Raw genomic sequence first — 21,013 nt, forward strand, 5'->3', positions numbered from 1 at the left:
TTGGCTAGTTGTTTGGCTGGAAAAGTCATACTCCATTTACATTCCAAACCATTACTTCTGAATTTCTGATTGTGGGAATTTAATATTAAAGTTTGATATTTATGTTACTTAATATTTCAAGCTCTGATTCCTTTCAGCATGCCAACAGATTTTATCCATATACCTGATTCTATTATTCCAGATAATTATGCCAGAGATTAACAGAATAGTTAATTAAAAGTTCTATGCAGACTTGAGTAAATATTTGTCTATGCATCTCCTAATTATGCTTCTTGTCAGATGAACTGCACATCCATTTCAATATTCCAATTCCCTGCAGTGTGACGCTACTTTTGAAACGTGGACACCCTAGGGCTTTTCTGTTTCTTTCTAAAAAGCATCTTGATATATGGATGATCAACATCTCACTTTAGTACACAGTCACAGATAAAATTAAATCTAAATCTATTCATACAGACTTTACCACAATAGCAAAAAAAACCATAATAAATAAAATACAAATTTGATACTTTTTTTACTCAAGATGAGCTTTGATGTCATTAAGATGTCTTGTGCTTTTGACCTGCTGCAGTTTTTTTTTTCATATTCCAGTGTGCCTATTAAAACTTCACCTTCACCTTGTAAAATGCAAGGTGTGTAAACATTATGTTCCTTATTGTGTGTGTGTTCATTTTAAGGATTATCATGCAAGGGTTAATTTGAAGCCATGATAGTAATGGTTTGAATCACAAGTGTGATGCACTACTAGTGCACAGCTACAGTCCTGGAGCAATATTTCTTTTTCTGATTATTGATGCCAAACATTCAAACAAAATGACTGCAGGGGATATTTATCTGAAATATTAAATATGAAATTTGAGAGAAAGGAAAAATGGTCTCAAATCAAAGACAAAACTAAATCCAATCAAAATTCACACAGTCTTGACAATAATCATTCATATCCTTAACAAGCATTAATGATGACAGCTACAGCACAGTCATTAGTGTATAATTTAATATTCCATCACAAATCAGAGCTTCATCTCCTTGATGAGGAGACTATTTTGTTTTTGGCAATGTGATGGAGAGGAGATCTTCTCTTTGTCTCATGAGTGAATCTCATGAAACCTCTCAAGAACATGTCCAGGTCACATTTTTTTTTTTTTTTTTTGGAAGAAAACAAAGCTTATTTTCAGCTTAATTTGTTGATTTAGGGTTGCTTCTGTGCGATGCACCTTTATGTATTTACATACTTACTGATTTACTCGAAAAGGCTCAATTCATTTTGTGGGGGAAATTAAATCGGGGTTGGTGGTGCTAAATGCAGTAAGTGAGGTAAAGCCTGTCTGGCACAAAACTGCAGTGACTTGCAATTGACACATTCTTTTCAAGAAAGTGGAGTTCAACAGTGCATGAAAAACAGGTTGAGCTGAAGAGGCAAAGGATGAATGTGCTAACAAAAAAAAAAAAAAAAAACCTGATAAAATAAGACTGCTTGTAGAGGCCTGTGCAGATAAAACTATAGCTAAACAATCGGGAGGACAACAGATAAAAGTGTTAATATTTTCAAAAAAGATAAATAAATAGGATGGATAAATTTTCATACAATCTGGAAACAAGAATCAACTTTGACATAATTAACAGTGCATTAATTACATTTGACAGAGTAAATATTTTAAAATAAAGAAACAGCTTTGCAATGTGCAAGTTTGATCCCAAAGAATCTTCACAAGCATTAGGAGGTGGGTTTTACACATTTACAGAAACAATCAGACCCTTGACACAGTTTCTACTCAAACATTCATGTCAATTGTTGGGTTGAACACCATTTTACAATGTGTTGTATTCAAGTTTGTATATGGTTCAACTGTTTAAAGGGTGGGTGAAATGCTTGTTTTCACTCAATATCCTGTTAATCTTGAGTACCTATAGAGTAGTACTGCATCCTTCATAACTCCAAAAAGTCTTTAGTTTTATTATATTCATAAGAGAAAGATAGTCTGTACCGATTTTTCCCGGAAAAACACGAGCGGATCCCGAGGCTGAAACTGAACGAGAGCAGCAGCAGCAACGACACGCTCCGAGCGGGGCTCGAACCCGGGTCTCCGGCATGGGAGCAGAACGCACTAACAAGGAGGCAGAGATATTTTAAGCAGTTTTACTCACCGCCTGCGGTTCCAACACACGATCGTGACCCTTTTTCGTTGGGATTGCATCATCCTTAAGAAATAAACGATGCGCAAATCCGTCGTCAAACTGGGCCTTGTTTGTAAAACAAGCATCTTCGAAATGCAGGGAACAAACAAAAACACTTACACAACTCCGTTGATGCTCTGTAAAAATAAACTCCATCCACTGGTCCCTTAATGCTGTTTTTTTTTTGGTAATCTGTGCAGAGTTGTCTTGCCCTGGCAACCACACTTCTTTTGTGACTTTTCACGACGCTCTCGCTCTGATCAGTGAATCGCTCTGATCAGTGAAATGTCTGTGCTCAGCCTCGCTATTTGGAACAAAAATACTCCTTCAAACGTACAACTTAATTTTTGAAACTTTGTCCATGTTTAGCATGGGAATCCAACTCTTTAACAGTGTAAAAAACTCAGTATGCATGAAATAGCACTTTAATATACATAAGTTACAAAAGTTCATTGCAATCATTATAGGTTATAGGTCTCCAGTTTCTTTAAAGCAACGGTGGTTTCTTAAGAATTAGTGAATAAAAAAAGTTGTTTACATGTAAACTGCAAAAATGTGCCGTAAAATCATTTTCTGTTTGGTGGTTGTAACTGTATAATTTGCAAAAAAAATGCATCAACAACAACATGATATTTTATTTGTGTATTATATTTTACATATTATAAAGACAAATTATATATTAAGTACATTTAGTAGTATTAGTAGAAATAGTAGTAGTAGTAGTAGTAGTAGTAGTATTGTTGTTGTTGATGTATTGTTATATAGGCTAAATTAAATGTTATGAATGATGGTGTTTGGTGCTGGGTTCAGGTAAGTCATACATAAATATTGTGTTGAACAGCAGAAGAGATCTAAGGTCTTCAACAGCATGGCCTTTCTTTTATTCACAAGTTGTAGCCAAATTTATTCAAGAGGTCAAGAGAGCAGGCCCAATTTGATGACTTCTGGCAGTAACTGCTGAAAATGAAGTCCACAGACAACATTACGAGCAGCATTGAAAGAGGGGATGGATATAATAATAATAAAAAAGCTTCCTTTAAGCTAAAGATTCAGACTACATGTTCCTATAAAACCTCACCATGATTTCCTTGAAAAAAAAGATGTGAAGTTTCACTCTAAAAAAACGCTGGGTTGTTTTTTCTACCCAAATGCTGGTTTGAGACTACTGGGTAGGATGTTAGGTTGTTTTAACCCAAGTTTGGGTTGAAAATTGGATTTTATCATAACCCAGCAGCATTGGGTCAGTATTGCGGACGTGAAAGAGAGCATGCATGTCACGTTAACATCAGACGACGCCAGTGCGAGAAGCCACCATTTTCTCAGTGTGAAAGAAGCGAGAAGAGAGTGAAAGACATCATGGTAAGTAAAGATTCCAAATGTACAGTTAGCATTCATTGTTTATGTCCAGGAGTATTTTGAGGTTTCATGAAAGGCGGAAATAAAAGAGCTTATATTGAAAAATACATGGACGCGGTTTTCACCTCAGAAACAGAGGTTTCTTTTACTGAACGGAAGAGTAACTTTTAATATATCGTCGGTGAGTGTCTTATGTCATATTTACATAAGATTTTATAATATATGCATTTTTTGAGGCTTTAATAGACGGTTATGTTTATGGTTATGGTTACAGTTAAACTCATGTTAATTTGTTATCTTATTTTTGGCAGTTAATCTGAATATACATTAGTTTCCTAAAGGAAACGGTGTTATGTAATAAAGACTAGCATAATTACTAGGGATGGGCGTTTCTCACAAATATCATATTCAAATATTTGAGCTCACAAAAAAAATGAATATTCTGATATTTGTTTATTTAAATTAAGTTTAATGAGACAGACGTTAGTTTTCCGCAACATTTATTGTTTCTGTCATTTTGAACAAGCCTACACACAATAATCTTGAACATTACACATCCTGTTTTGTAGCTGAAAACCTTTAACAATGTGTGCAAACAAACAAAAGTACAGATTAAAGCAAAAAAAAAAAAAGTTAACACAGAAAAACGTAAAGCAGCCTGCAGCAATTAGGCTATTGTAGAACATAGCATACACTTAACTTTTAAGCAAATCTTTTATGCTTTTTTTCTATTGTTTTACATGTTCTTGTTAAGAAACACAGGCATGTAAACATGATCGGGGGAAAGTTGGCTCCTTAGTCTGTTAACAATAAGGCCGGCAGTGGAGAAAATGCGATCTGACGGCACAAATGTTGTCGGGACTCACAAATAACGATGTGCTTAACTAATTAGTTGTGTGAAGCGCTTCGTGTTTCCGTTTCACCACTGAATGGGATCCTCATCTGGTGGAATACATGGCTCCAGCAAGAACTGTTCCCACTCGTCTCGGCTGGATGATTATAATCATCACTGAAGAACTGGAGAAGAAGATCTTTTCCGACGAGTGGGCATTGCATCCTCTTCTTCATTGGTGGCGGCGGCTACATCCGCGCCACTCGCATCAAGAAAAAAATATTCTTATAATGTTCAAAAAAGTTTTTTTTTTTCTTAACGTTACTTCTCTCATGTTTTCATCAAGAAACCTGAGATGTTTGCACTGAGGGACTAGGGCAGACGCGAGAAGAGGAGTTTTCACTGCATTCTCCAAGTTAGCGGTGTTTATTCGTTGCTTGAGAGATGCCGCAACAATGTTCTTCATTGTTCAATGCAACAATGTTCAGTCACTTTCTGTGATTCTCCACGGCATACTTGAAGTACTGTAGAAGACTGCAGTTCTTAGGGGCCGTTCATTATATGATAGTGAATATGTATGTTCAAAAGAAAATGTTGATCTCACAGACTAGCAATGGAGGACAACAATTCAGAGTTTGTATGGGTCTGGAACAACATGGCGGAGAGTAAATTATGACCATTTTTATTTTTTGGTGAACTGACCCTTTGAAGAGCAGCCCTCCACGTACATAAAAATTTGTGAGGTATGTGTACAGTATGTCATGTCTTTTTTAATGTTACAGTAAAGAAGTAGCTTTCTGAAAGCAATATATTTATTCAAACAATATTACATGCTCTTGTACAAGTGGTGCCATTATAACATTCTAGAGCGCTGTGGTAGACAGAGACATTACACAACCACACTAAGTGTTAAAATAACACCTCTATCTGAAAATGGATAGTTTAGTTAAATGTATAAAGATAGGAAAAAGCCATCAAATATGATACATGTGATCATTAAGTTGTAGAAAACATAATAAATCAATCAATAAATAAAGTAATAAACTGAGTTAAATAAGAAAATAGCATTTTCTACAGAATATATACTCCACTATTTAGCATTTCACAAAATTATTCCCCCTGGTACATTAATGGCATAAGACCAGTTAGATTTTATACATTTATTTCACATAAAGATTGTGTGTGTCATCGGGTGTCAAATAACGCCCACACGGATGCACACATTGTCTAAACCCTTGCTAGTAGTTGCCATGATAGACAGAGAAAGATCGCTCTTAATCCAGCTGTAGTCAACTCTTTCTGAATCTTCCCACATTTTTGAATGGGTTTTGTTTCACAATCATCCCCCAGGGTGTGGTTATCCATATTGCTTGTACACTTTTTTTTTTTTTATACCACAACTTTTCCTTCCCTTCGCCTCTCTATTTATGTGCTTGGACACAGAGCTCCGTGAACAGCCAGCCTCTTTTGCAATGGCCTTTTTGTGTCTCACCCTCCTTGTGCAATGGTCGTCTTTTGGACAACTGTTGAGTCAACAAGTTCCCCATGATTGTGTAGCCTACAGAACTAGACTGAGAGACCATTTAAAGGCCTTTGCAGGTGTTTTGAGTTAATTAGCTGATTAGAGTGTGGCACCAGGTGTCTTCAATATTGAACCTTTTCACAATATTCTAATTTTCTGAGATACTGAATTTGGGATTTTCCTTAGTTGTCAGTTTTAATCATCAAAATTAAAAGAAATAAACATTTTAAATATATCTCAGTCAGTGTGTAATGAATGAATTACACACATAAAATGCAGATTTTATGCATATTTTATGCAGACATTCTAATTATATGACCAGCACCTGTATGTATATGTATATATATATATATATATATATATATATATATATATATATATATATATATATATATATATATATATATATATATATACATATACATACATACATACACACACACACCCACACACACACACACACACAGGTGCTGGTCATATAATTAGAATATCACTTATCCCCAGCAAGTTATCATTCAAGTCAATGCAAATACAAAATACAAAAAATTGTATATACACTTATATACACAGTGTTCCTTATACCTCTGAGAACCGAGGTTACATGCATAACCAGAGACATTCCCTTTCGATTGCAGTTCACTTTAAATCATGTCAGCAGCTAACACCATTGGGAACAGTGACCACAACACAGCATTACTGGTGTAAGATCTGAACTAGCCTATGTGGGTATAATATAAAAAAAAGATAATAATAATACACATATAATATGGTACTATAGCACAATACAAACAGAGGAGGTTGGACTAAAGTAAAATGTGCACACTTTTACAATGGCCAGAGCGGACTAATTTTCTTGCACAGAAAACATCTGTGAAATGACTGGTGACATTCAAGTATTCAGTGATGACCAGCCTGCTGCCAAAGATTATGTCCTGAAATGATACACAATTTGACAGTTAGACAATTAGACCCACAGAGTAAAACTCTTTCTCAATTCCTCCCATTTCCTCAACATTGTCTGAGAATGCATCTTTATTGCCCAAGTCCATGGCACAATTCAAAATGGCTATGCCCGTACATTGCTAGATCTATATCTATACATTATATATATATATATATATATATATATATATATATATATATATATATATATATATATATATATATACACACACACACACATGAATTCCCGCTTTCATATATTTAAAAAAAGTGACAACATATTTACTTTTATTCCATTATTTAGTCTGTCTGAATACTTGATTCTGATTGGCTGGCAGGTATGCATTAAGACTACTGAATGCACTGGCAGTTCCAAGTCAGTTTAATCACCGTTATATATTAATGCACTGCTTTAATTAACACACACATCACTCAGAGAGAGAGAGAGAGAGTATCAGAGATCAGATTCTACATTTCTTATTTATTTGGTCATATATTATACATGTTTACTCAGGTTATGCAAAACTGGAAATAGGCTATTTAAACTATGTAAGTTATTTTTTATTTTATTTATTTTATATTGGGCATAGCCTGCCCTATAGCATGGTGTATTTTTATTTGTTGTGTTAATAAAAGTTATATGTTTTATATATGGTTTAAAGTGAGTTTGAGGTTTAATTGTGTTGTTGCATTCAAGCAATTGATGTCGAACTGCCACTAATTCAAGTTATTTAAAAGTGAAAGGAAGAGGGACAATTCAAATGAACTACAAACAAACAATTGCTTTGCTGAATTGCCGCAATTTGAAAGTGCTACTTTTATTAAATAATAATATTATTATTTGTTCTGTCTGAAATACTTCATTATGATTGGGTGGCAGGTATGCATTAAAACTATTGAATGCACAAGTAGTTCCAAGTCAGTTTAATCATCGTTATATATTAATGCACTGCTTTAATTAACACACACACACACACACACACACACACATATCACTCGCACAGAGAGAGAGAGATCAGAGATCAGAGATACTACTGCGCACACGGAAACGTTCAGGAGTAGGTCAACATAAACAAACTTATTTAACTCATTCTCCCCATATCAGCAAATTGTAATGGCAGAGAGGGAAGGCATTGAAAAAGCTCTAGACATGATCTTTAGGGACTGGTCCCAGCTGAATGGCTGTGAGGGTAGCATCAGGAGTTCTGCTGCTGTTCTGCATGGCTAATGGATTGGATAGTAACATTTGTAGCACGCAAAGCAAAGTCTGCCACACTTTAAACTTGAAAAAAATAAATAAAAAAAAAAATAATAAATACTGTTTCTTATTGTCCTCTTGCATGATTAACTAAATACTTTCCTGTTTTCCTCTGTAAATCTGCTTTGACCCAATCTGTATTGTACAAAGCGCTACACAAATAAAAGTTACTTGATTTGAATATGCAGCTCTCTGTGCTTGAGGAGCTTTGGCTCACTTGACTCTTCTACCCCAGACAAAAGAGATGGCATCATAAGCTTCTTCTGATCCCCCAAAAACAGAAGGTTATGAAAAAAAAACTGTGCTGTCCCTAAGAATGAGGGTGATCCTAGAGTGCAACATCTTAAGACTGAGGGCAATTAGTTTGAACTAGAACCACTTTACTCAGACAGATAACAGGATGAAGGTATCACAGTCCTAAAGGAGAAATATTCTAAGGTAAATGCTCTTGGCAGAAGCTTGTATCCATATATAAAGGCCACAATTGACCAATTCACCTGCATCGGCTTGACTCAGTAGGGCTTCAGGATTGATCAGCATTGATCATTTGTCAGTTACCACAAGCAAAACAAACAATCATCCAATGGTCAATAAACTGCCTTTTAACTGCCGTTTAAAACACACACACACACAACACACGTGTCATAATGATTAAACAAAACAAAAAAAAAAAAAACATAAAATGCAGGCTATGGAGCAACAAACCAAATAGTCAGAACAATGTAATGACTCTACGACATAAACGCACACAGTGCTGCCCAGCACATTCAACAGCACCAAGCTGGACATCGATCAGGGATACGTACTTACTGCCCTTCTGGAGTCTTTTTGATTGATCTGGCATCTCAAAAAATATGCAGTGAGATGTCTGTGGTCAAAATATACTGCACATCTCATAAAAAAAATAAAAAAAAGAGGGAATTTCCTTAATGCCACTGAAATGTGATCAATATAGAAAATACTTCCGACTATCATGGAAGAGACTTGGCTTAGAGGCTGCTCACCAGCCAATGTTTCAGTAATCCGTAAGAATCTATAGTGGGCCTATTTGTTAAATTCTATAGCTGTGCCTGTTAGGCTAGAGTAACTCAGTATCAGTTTGTCACATGACTGTAAAAATCTCAGAAATTCTATTGAACAGAAATATTAGAGAAACAAAGGTAAATCAATACCTCGATAACACAGCGGTGTCTGTACGTTTAAGTTTGCTCTTTACCAATCTTTTTTTATTTTAATTTAATTTAATTAAAAAAAAAATTATCAGTTCACTGTTGGGAGCGTTACTTTAAAAAAGTAATTAATTATAGTATTATTATAGTCCAATAAGTAACCGAGTTAGTAACTGAATTACTCTATAATAAAAGTAACTCATTACCAGGGAAAGTAACTATTTGCGTTACTGTTTAAAAAAAAAAGTTGCTATATGTTAAAGAATTTGTATTTTTTGAGCAGTTTTAACAAGTCAGTTGAAATGACAAGAACAGACAGGTGTTCGTACATAACTTTCGATATTTATTGCACGTCAATAGACAACAAGAGTGTGTGTGGCGCCGCTGGCACGTGTGCTGGCATGTGTATAAAAACACTGGCTCTGATTGGCTACCATGAAACACACAACTCTGCCTTAGCCAATAATAATTGCTTATATTATAATAATTGTGAGCCAGGGGTGCGTTCAGATTATACAGCTTATTCAATCAATGAATAGTAACGCACAACATTTAACGTCCAGTAATGTTAACAGCGTTGTAACGACGGGAAAATTAATTATTTAGATTACCCAGTTACTGAAAAAGTAACGTCGTTACCTAATGCCGTTCTTCCAAACACTGACTGCCATATATGGGACATGCAGGTAAGTGTGCATAAGTGTGTACCTTACACAAAATGGTCAAGCATGCATTGTCAGGTGTGAAAAGAGATAACTAAAACAGTTCATTTGGTACAACCTAGTGATGGGAAGTTCGATTTTTTTCCGCGAACCGGTTCTTTCGGACGGTTCGATTCAATAAACCGGTTGAAAAAACTGGTTCAGCGGTTCTTTTATGCTCGACGTAATGACGTCATTGGCGATGACGTAATGGCATCACGTCTATCAAACATACAAATATATAAAGTCAGTAATCATAACTTCAGTTAGAAACCTCATAATCATGAAAAGTTTACAATTAAGTTTTGCAACAACACACCCAAATACTGTAACAGCAATAATGTGCATATGAGGATTTAACCTGTTAAATGTCACCCCGTCCCGTATACGGGACGCCTACGTTGACTATACTATATTAAAATCAATTTTAATCTAATCTTGACAAACTATATATCGTTGGAAAGGTCTAAGACTCCCAAATATATATTATACCAATATTTTTTGTTAAAAATTATGTAGGAAAAGTAATAGATCAATTTATGAAAAGAGTGCACCCTCAGAAATCTACATTACAAAAGGAGCTTTGACCTTTGTTTAAAAAAAAGACTTCCTCGTTGCCTTTTTCTCTATCACTTTTTAGAAATCATCAGAAGTTATATATCACTTGAAAACATAAAATCTCAAAATTCATCCTTCAAAACCCATTTTAAAATCAGACATTGCATTACCATGTAAATGGCACATCAAATTCATGTTACAAAATGTTTTCAGTCATGATATATAAAAATTTAGGTGTGTATCATGCACATTAAAGTCTATCTTCAAAAACGTGAGTGACAGTTATCAGGTTAAGTCTTGAAGATAGAGAGTAAATAAATTTGGTGTCATCAGCGCAGAAACCATGATCCACTTACTATACATAATCCATTGCGATGTATTTGTTATTAAATTAACTTACGTCTCGCCAGATTGCCCTTCATTCAAGCACTCGGTTTACCCGCACTCATAACATTAGCACAAGAATCAGTTCAGAATCAATCATCAAAAGAACCAGTTCGGCTCAGACGCGCAATGAGTCAGTCGGCTTCACGCTGAATCACGCATGCGCAGTATCATCAGCTCCTCAGTTTTCGAAACGGACGTGTCCGAAAGAAACAGATGCAACCGGTTTTTGACTCGAGAACGAAAATCGCTCTAACCACTCTAACTGCTGCAGTTCAGTAACATCAGCTACTTTATTCGTGTTCATGTTCTGTTTACTACAAACTCCATTTGTGAATGTGTCATCATTAACTATAAATACTGAGTCTTTAGAGTCTTAATTATTGTCCAACTTCCCTGAAAACCCCTTTTTGCCTATACATTACCTACAATATACAGATTAGAAACATAAAAAAAAAAAAATAATAATAATAATAAAGAAATAAAATACTTAAAATATACGCATGCGCAGTATCATCAGTTCATCGGTTCTCAAATCAGAATCGGTTCAGTGTACTGGTGATCCGAAAACCAATGCAACTGGTTCTTGACTTGAGAACGAGAACTGCTCCAACAGTGGGTGTGTTCGTCCGTCATCTGGCTCGGCTCGGTTTTCATCTTCAGTTTGGTCTTCACAGCAGTTCAGTCAGTGCACTGTTTGAGTACATGGATTACTTCGGGATATTGGTGTATTCTGACTCAGAGGGAGTGTCAGTCACATTAAAAAGGTTTACAGGTTAAGTTATTTGTGGGTTAATGCTTTTTGGAGATGCGAACCGTTTCAAATGATTCAGTTCGATTTGGTGAACTGGTTCAACCGGTTCACTAAGAAGAACCGGTTAAATTGAACAATTCGTTCACGAATTGGACATCACTAGTACAACGGAGAATCCAAAAATAATCAAATTTGTGAAGACACACACACGAACAAAAACCCAAGTGTAACAACTCCAGAGCCGTACGTACAGTCACCTGCGGACACACGCTGTGGAGACCACCACTGGTAAAATGCCCAACGGGACGTGGAAAAACGAGACAGAGGATCTCAGGCACGCGGACAATGTAAGACACCTCGTCTAGACGTCCTGAGCAACACAGTGGAAAACAGGTAAGGAAACAGACACACAGTACTGTCACAAAGTCAACACAAAATCTACTGACAACAAGGGACAGACACAGCAGAGAATATAAGGGAAAATGGGAACATGCGACAGGTGAGGGCAATCAGCTCGTGATCTTCACACACCAGCGCCGATGTATCAGCGCTGATTGCCCAGGTCACGAGCTGCAGACAATGACAGGACACAGACAACAGGGAAGCCGATGAATCACCCTTAAGCGTGACATGCATGACATTTGATCTTACACACAGTAATAGTAGTTTCATAGCTGGAAAGGTTTTGGCAGCCTGGTGCAGAAAAGTCCTATGTGATTCTTTATATGGTCTTCTAGAGAGATTTTGGCCCTGATTTAAATGTATTTTGGTTGTTCATGTTCTTACCACACTCCAAACTATGGTCATTTTCCTTGGGTGACAGTAATCATCATGCCCCATGAATATAATCTAGTTAACTAGGCCTATCCTAATTATTAAATAACAACCTAACTGTACATATTTGGTGTAACTGTAATTATTTGAGAAAACCATGGTGCACTTGTATGTGTGTACACATACATAAATACATAAATGAAATTAATTAATTCCATCTCCTCTGCACACTCTCCGCACTTGTGAGCACCCTTCCATCTCTATCCTTAATAACTCTAACTTGCTGCACATCCTTCCCATCTCGATCCCTCTGCCTAGCTAACCTGTACAAGTCATTCCCTCCTTCTCTAGTGTCTAACCTAGTGTACAACTCGTCATATGCCTTCTGCTTGGCCTTAGACACCTCCCTCTTCACTCTGCGCTGTAACTCCTTGTATTCCTGTCTATTCTCTTCTGTCCTGTCCATGTCCTACTTCTTCTTGGCTAACCTCTTCCTCTGTATACTATCCTGAACTTCTTCATTCCACCACCAAGTCTCCGTATCTTCTTTCCCCCTTTTGGATGACACACCCAGCACCTTTCTCCCTGTCTCCCTGGTTACTTCTGCTGTAGTTTCCCAGTCATCTGGCAGCACTACATGACCACCCAGAGCCTGTCTAAACTTCTGTCTAAATTCCTCACAACATTCCTCCTTTTTCAGCTTCCCCCACTTGGTTTTCTTCTCTATCTTTGACCTCTTCTTCTTACAGACCAACAAAGTCATCTTACACACTACCATCCTATGCTGTCTGGCTACACTCTCTCCGACTACCACTTTACAGTAACTATTCTCTTTCAGATTGCCTCTTCTACATAGGATATAGTCTACCTGTGTTCTCCTACCTCCACTCTTGTAAGTCACTTTGGGGCACACACGTCTTCATTCCCTCCGCCAAATCCAACTGCAAACCCCACGATTGCAGCCGCCACTCAGTCTTGGCTGAAGCGGGACCAGCATAACAAAGAAGACTGGCGAAAGCTCCCTCTTCAAAGAGAGCCTTTCATGGGCAAAGCAAGAGCAATGGCATTTTCTCACAATGCAGGCAATCGGCTCACCCCCAAGCAAACAATGCACAGACTGTATGTATCCCCATTGGTGATTTAGCGAGGGCAGGGAGGAATGGACATTGTTCTTATATCTTTCTTTTATGATGGATGACATCAAATAAGACTCTCAAGAGTGATATGACTGACACAACACAGAGTGCTTGCTGAATCACAGAAAGCTAACACTGGTTCCGCCTCACGTGCTTCATACCACCTCATAGATTCCTGGTCACTATGTCACTAGCCAATGACATCTCTCCCTTCTATTGGACTGATTTTACATGTGATTCAGAGCATGGTCACGCTGGGGGTGTTCGCATAGTGTCTTCGGATGCAGCTCGAGTTCCTGAAGGGGAACATCTTGATATTACTTTTCTGATGCATTGTAAATAGCTTCTGTTGTTATTTCATCAGCATGTTGTGTAATTTTGAACCTGTGTTTTGGTGAAGTGGAAAAGCTAATTATTTGTGAGGGAGCCTGTGTGACTACAAAGCCTCAATGCGCCACAAATCTAGAGTGAGGGCATATTTATTCACAGATCTTGAAGTTAATAGAGTTCAGGCAGAGCCTTCTTTAGCATCTCTTACTAGGCTAGAACTTACATTTGGTCACAATTGCAAACCTATGAAAACATGGTGAAGAAGTGTCTGATGAAAGGAGACGGACAGAAACAGGTGAGGACATAAAACAGGAAAAAATGTATTAAACCACCGAGTGGTGATCATCAAGTTGACAGCTGTGGGGACACAATCAAAGAGCAAGTCACAGAACAAGTGATATGTTACCAGAATAATCAGTGAGATCAATACCTGAAAGACAGGCAAAGCCCTATTTGGATGAGGATCACACTTTTTAATGCAATATCTCACAACTTATTTTATTTAATATCAAATATACAATATATTACCATCAGTATTCTGTCAACATAACAGTCTGAGTGTAACAGTTTCAAATGTTCTAAAGGGCATCTTGTGCTTCAAATAAAGCAAATTCACATGTTCGATGCCGCCCCCATCCCCCCAAAAAAGGTCTGTGATTCTCACAATGTCACAGTTGCATACTGTGAGGAGCAAGAAACGCGGAGATGAAGGAGATTCAGGATAAAAGTCTTTAATAAACTTTGACGGGGATACACAGGCTTTCAGGAGACACACATACATCACCAAGTAGACCAGACAAAGACAGAACACACAGACTGGGACTTAAATACATGGGGTAATGAGGGTGAATACAAGACACACCTGAGGAGACAGGAGGAGCCAAGGCAGACCAGATGGAGTGAGGAACCAGGAAGGAGACAGGAGGGATTTGGAACAGGCAAAGCCAGGCAGGATCAAAGGCCACAGCCGTGAAGGCGTGGAGACAACAGACAGAGTAGCCATGGTAGAGGAAGGACTGACGACTCCACGGGGCTGACCAATGGCGGCGGAGCAGGTGGAGGAGCCCAAGGCTGAGAGGGAGAGCCGATGAGTCAGGACTTTGGTGGGGATCTGGATGGCCAAGGCCGAGCAGATGGCTCAGTCAACTGAGGCGGAGGTGGGGACCCAGAAGGCCGTGGTGGAGCTGGAGCGACATAGGAGGAGTCTGACAGTGTCGGACGGATAAGGCACATCTAGAGCCCCAGGGTTCTCAGGGCAGGTGTGCGCTGCCAACACACAGCAAATCGCAACTCCCAACACTGGAAGCATATCAGACAGGGTAACGACAGGGCTGGCAGACAATTTTCAGTTCAGACTGGTAAGTCTGTCACTCCGTGTGGCAATGGCTTGTGGTAGCAATGGGCTCAGGCTCTCTGTCATCGGTGGGCTCAGGATTGTGCTCCTTGCTGCGGGATAATGAGGGGTGGGCTCTGGGAATGGCTGTACTCTGGATCTGGGGTGGATTCTCTCCAGAAACTGGATGATCACCTCTCTCTAGTTCAGTCCAATGGTGTCTGGGTGGTCAACAGGTCAATGGCAATATGCCATGATCAAGAACAGTGATGGAGCAAGAACAAGAACAAAATGGAGAGGGAACGCACGTTTAGAATTTTTTGTCAGGTGTTCTGTATTGTTGTGTACTGTGAGGTGCATGGAATGCAGAGACGAAGGAGATTCAGGATAATAATCTTTAATAAACAGGAGACATGCATTCTTCACCAAGTAGATAAACTTAAATACATAGGGTAATGGGGGTAATTACAAGACACACCTGGATGACATGAACACAATCAAACATTGGAGAAACTGGGTCATAGAGCACATGGGGAGGGAAAACACAACAAAACAGGTCCATAATCCTGACACACACAAAGAGCACATGATTTTCTGTAAATTCACATCCATACAATGGACAGTCTCACCTTTGTAATAACTACATAGATCCCAGTCCTGTACTTGTTTTAAATCACAGATGTTCTCTGTAAACAACCACTGTTCAAAAGTAATTTACCAAATAAATCCTGCCTGAATAAGGATACAAAAAGAGTAATTCAGCTCTAATTCCATGAAAGGGATCCTATTGTGTTGTTGCTCAACATAGGTCTGAGATGAGAACAGATTGCAATGTAAAAGTAGTAACAGAGGCCAGTTTACTCACCATATCGATGGTGCTTCTGTGCCACTGATCTCTAGAAAGTCATATCTATCTTCTAGTTGGAAGTCTGTGAAGACCAAGGCAATAGTGTCTCCCGGCTCAGCCAGAATACTCCACGTGCAGTCAGCATTGTTCTCATACTCTGAAGGAAAGTGGGGACTTGATATTGTCCCCGTTGTTCCTCTTAACGTCCCGCCACATGATCCTTCAGCTGGACAAAATACCACAAAAATTATAAATTAGTAATAAATCAACAGATTTTCACTTTCAATATATCATGGAATATTGTATTGTATTGTATTTATTTATTTATTTTTATTTTTGCTGGGGTTTCAAAACTGGAATCGATAATTGTGAAATTACACCAGTATCAAAAAAAAATATATTGTTATTACGTGGTTGTGAATCATTGTGGACATGGCGCCTCAGATATCCACAACCATAATGATGTATGGCCATTATGCAGTCTTGTTTTTATAAAGCGTTTTTGGCGACAGTGGCTCAGTGGTTCATGTAGGTTTTCTACAAACCGGAAGGTTGGTGGTTCAATCCCCGGCTCCACCTGAGCAAGTGTCGATGTGTTCTTGAGCAAGACACCTAACTCCAGCTGCTCCCGAACAATTGGATAGCGCCTTGAATGGCTGGCTCCGCAGTCGGTGTGTGAATGAGTGTGTGAATGGGTGAATGTGAGGCAAATTGTAAACTTTGGATGACCATATGGTCTGTTGAAAGTGCTATATGAATGCAGTCCATTTACCATTTAAAGCACTGGTGCCTGTGTGCGCACCGCACAAAGCACGCAAGTAACTAGCTACTCAGGTGAGGTTTTCAGCATCTTGTGTTTGAATGCCTTAAACTCTTTTAATGATGCAAATTCAAAATGATATGCCCCCGTTACACTTTTGAAAATTTCACGTTAGAACTATCTATGACGGCTTTGCAGTTTGTGAGAAGTTATTGAAGTGACAACATTGAAGCACAATTGGGAGTGTAACGAATAAAAACTCTATAATCTTCGGGAAGAAGGAGGTGGGAACCGGCGGACAATCAAAATGAAACTTTAAATTACAAAAACAAACACAAAACAGTACAGCAGCCCCTCACGGCAGACTGTCATTCACAAACAATATCAAATCACAAACTAAAGCCCAGGCCTGGTCCTCTCTCGTCCGTCACTGTCGTCGCTCTGGTTTTATATTCCTCCATCTCCTCCGTGGGACTCGAGACTGGTGGGTCGAGCAGGTGTCGCTCATTTCCCAATCACTCCAGCGGCCTCGTTCCTGTTCCCACGTCTCTCGGCCCCGCCCCACTCGTCATAGGGAGATATTGTTCTCTTTCGGTAGCTTAAACTATACCAAAAGTTGAGTAAGTAGCTTACATTTCTGATCCAACATTGACAAGTAGTTCCACATAGTAATATCTATTGAGTGAAAATTTTAATGACTTGTTTATTGTTTCTTTCCAGAAGAAATAAGCAATTATTTTGAATCAGTCATTGTTTGAATAAATAACACGAGACACAGAAGACTGGTAATTAATGCGAGGCCAGGATGAAGGAAAGAGAGAAAAGCCTTTCTAGTTTTCCCTCATGTTATGCTTGTCTAAAGATTTCACCATAAGGCCGGCAACACACTGGATGCGTGGTGCAATGGTCTCAGCTGCGTGGCATGTCCGCTTTCAATTCGGTTCCCATGTTAATAGGTTAGAGCTTGCAGACTGCCTGCATGAGACGCACATCTCAGAAAAATGCGTGCATGCTAGAAATAGAACGGACGCATATTTTTCACGTGACACGCAAGCGTTTTGGAAGCGTTTACAGGCAAAATAGAATAGGAAAATATGTTAATATGTCATTTTGTACACAAATTCATATTAATTCATGACACTTTGATGTTTGAAAATCTATAGGTTGAAATATATTCAGATAGAAATGTAATTAAAAAAATAAATTAATAATTTTCGATTTTCAAATATTGCACCAAATATTGCCAAATATTGTCAAACGTAGTCTATTTTGCCATCAATACTGTTGACGGCGTCCTTTATCAGTATGCTTTATATTTATGCTCAACATGAAGTACAGATATTGTTGTCATGAAGACAAGAGCCTGGTTTGTCAGCGGCCTCCCTCTATGTCACCTACAGCAGCATAGCGCGCCAGCGCCGCGTCAGGCACAGTTCTGGTGTGTAAAGACACAGAAAACGTGAAGCAGCCACCACGCAGCTGACACGAAGCAGAACTGCCATGCTCAAGCCACGCAGCCAGTGTGTCACCGGCCTAATTCTTACACCTCACTGTCCCTCCACTGACTACCATCACACAGAGAACTAATGGTAAGTAAAACCTAGAGTGACTCATTGCCTCATCCATCATATGAATTCCAGTATTGCTGATCAGATTGAATTTGCATTGCAAAACATCCTGCATCTGATGTAGTACCATATGTGGACATGTCCCAAATCAGAAGAGAAAAACAAATAAACATATATATACAGTATTGTTCAAAATAATAGCAGTACAATGTGACTAACCAGAATAATCAAGGTTTTTAGTATATTTTTTATTGCTACGTGGCAAACAAGTTACCAGTAGGTTCAGTAGATTGTCAGAAAACAAACAAGACCCAGCATTCATGATATGCACGCTCTTAAGGCTGTGCAATTGGGCAATTAGTTGAAAGGGGTGTGTTCAAAAAAATAGCAGTGTCTACCTTTGACTGTACAAACTCAAAACTATTTTGTACAAACATTTTTTTTTTCTGGGATTTAGCAATCCTGTGAATCACTAAACTAATATTTAGCTGTATGACCACAGTTTTTTAAAACTGCTTGACATCTGTGTGGCATGGAGTCAACCAACTTGTGGCACTTCTCAGCTGTTATTCCACTCCATGATTCTTTAACAACATTCCACAATTCATTCACATTTCTTGGTTTTGCTTCAGAAACAGCATTTTTGATATCACCCCACAAGTTCTCAATTGGATTAAGGTCTGGAGATTGGGCTGGCCACTCCATAACATTAATTTTGTTGGTTTGGAACCAAGACTTTGCCCGTTTACTAGTGTGTTTTGGGTCATTGTCTTGTTGAAACAACCATTTCAAGGGCGTGTCCTCTTCAGCATAGGGCAACATGACCTCTTCAAGTATTTTAACATATGCAAACTGATCCATGATCCCTGGTATGCGATAAATAGGCCCAACACCATAGTAGGAGAAACATGCCCATATCATGATGATAATTTCATCATGATAACGATGACTCATTTCTGAGAATCTACTGAACCTACTGGTAACTTGTTTGCCACGTAGCAATAAAAAAAATATACGAAAAACCTTGATTATTCTGGTTAGTCACATTGTACTGCTATTATTTTGAACAATACTGTATAGCATTATAGTAGCATTATAACAGAGCATCCAAGCATATCTAGTATGATAAAACAGAGCTGCTTCCACACCAAAAAGTAAGAGCAGACTGATTGCTATAAAAGGAGGGAAGTGCCTTCAATCATTGTGTTCTTGTTAGCAATGGTTACCTCCAAAGAAACATACAGCCATCATTGCTTTGCAGCAAAATGGCTTCACATGCAAGGAAATTGCTACAAAGAATATTGCACCTGAAAGAACCATTTACTGGATCATCAAGAACTTCAAGTAAAGAGGTTCAACTGCAATGAAGAAGTCTTCAGGATGTCCCAGAGTTATCCTGAGGAGTCAGCTATGGAATTGTGTCTCCAGCAGTGCGGAGTTTTTGCTCAGGAATGGCAACAGGTTGGAGTGAGAGCATCTGCATGCACAGTGAGGCCAAGACTTTTGGACAACAGCCTGGTGTCAAGAAGGGCAGCAATGAAGCCACTTCTCTCCAAGAAAAATATCAAGGACAGACTGAAATTCTGCAATGATTGGACAGCAGAAGACTGGTAAAAAGTTATTTTCTCTAATGAATCTCCTTTCTGCCTGTATGGGACATCTGGAAAATAAATAGTTTGGAGAAGAAAAGGTGAACACTACCATGAGTCCTGTGAGGTCCCAACAGTGAAGCATCGTGAGACCATCCGTGTGTGGGGTTGCTTTTCAACCAAAGGAGTGGGCTCTTTCATAATTGTACCCAAAAACGCTGCCATGAATAAAGAATGGTATCAAAATGTTCTGCAAGAGTGGCTTCTTCTAACGATCCATGAACAGTTTGGTGATCTGTGCATTTTATATAATGGAGCACCATTTCACAAAGCAAGAGTAATAAAGAAGTGGCTCGAAGATCTTTACATTTAAATTTAAATTGGGGAGACAACTCCCCAAATCTCAATCCCATAAAGAACCTGTGGTCAGTCCTCAAAAGGCAAGCAGCCATACACAAGCCCACAAATTGTGATCAACTCAGAGAACTCATAAGGCAAGAATGGATCGAAATCAGTCAGGATTTAGACCAGAAGCTAATATCCAGTATGCCAGAGTGAATTACAGAGGTTATAAAGAACAAGGGTCAACACTGAATATTGGCTCATTATCATTATGGATCACTTAGGGGGAAGCTGTGGCCTAATGGTTAGAGAGCTGGACTTGTAACTTGAAGGTTGCAGGTTCGAATATTGGTGCTGGCAGTTGTAGGTGGGGGAGGGAGTTGATGAACAGTGCTCTCTTCCACCCTCGATACTAGGAATGTAATGGTATGAAAATTTCTTATCACGATTATAGTGACCAGAATTATCACAGTTATTAGTATTATCACAGTATTGTTATAATGTGCACTATTCCCCCGGGGATGGTGCCAGAGCCAGAGCCCAATTGGAAACCGGGCTGCACTGTTCCACTCAAAAAAATCCTGTGCCAGTGCCCTGATCCTGGTTCTGAATCGGCCCTAAAACCTTGCTTGTCTCAAACAAGGGAACCTATGATGCCAGTAGGCAGAGCTTCCACTATAGAC

General features: G+C 38.6%; 1 protein-coding gene across 1 annotated transcript in view; it reads right to left on the minus strand.

The window, feature by feature from the left end:
* The window catches only part of LOC128026620 (CUB and sushi domain-containing protein 1), a 386,318-nt gene that overhangs the window by 190,169 nt on the left and 175,136 nt on the right, over positions 1 to 21,013 (minus strand). The window contains exon 5 of the mRNA XM_052613862.1: positions 16,090 to 16,297. Within this exon, the coding sequence (XP_052469822.1) occupies positions 16,090 to 16,297 (208 nt within the window). The remainder of the gene's footprint in view (positions 1 to 16,089; positions 16,298 to 21,013) is intronic.

Source organism: Carassius gibelio, chromosome A13 (genome assembly GCF_023724105.1).
Source record: "Carassius gibelio isolate Cgi1373 ecotype wild population from Czech Republic chromosome A13, carGib1.2-hapl.c, whole genome shotgun sequence".
In the NCBI taxonomy this organism is placed as follows: domain Eukaryota; kingdom Metazoa; phylum Chordata; class Actinopteri; order Cypriniformes; family Cyprinidae; genus Carassius; species Carassius gibelio.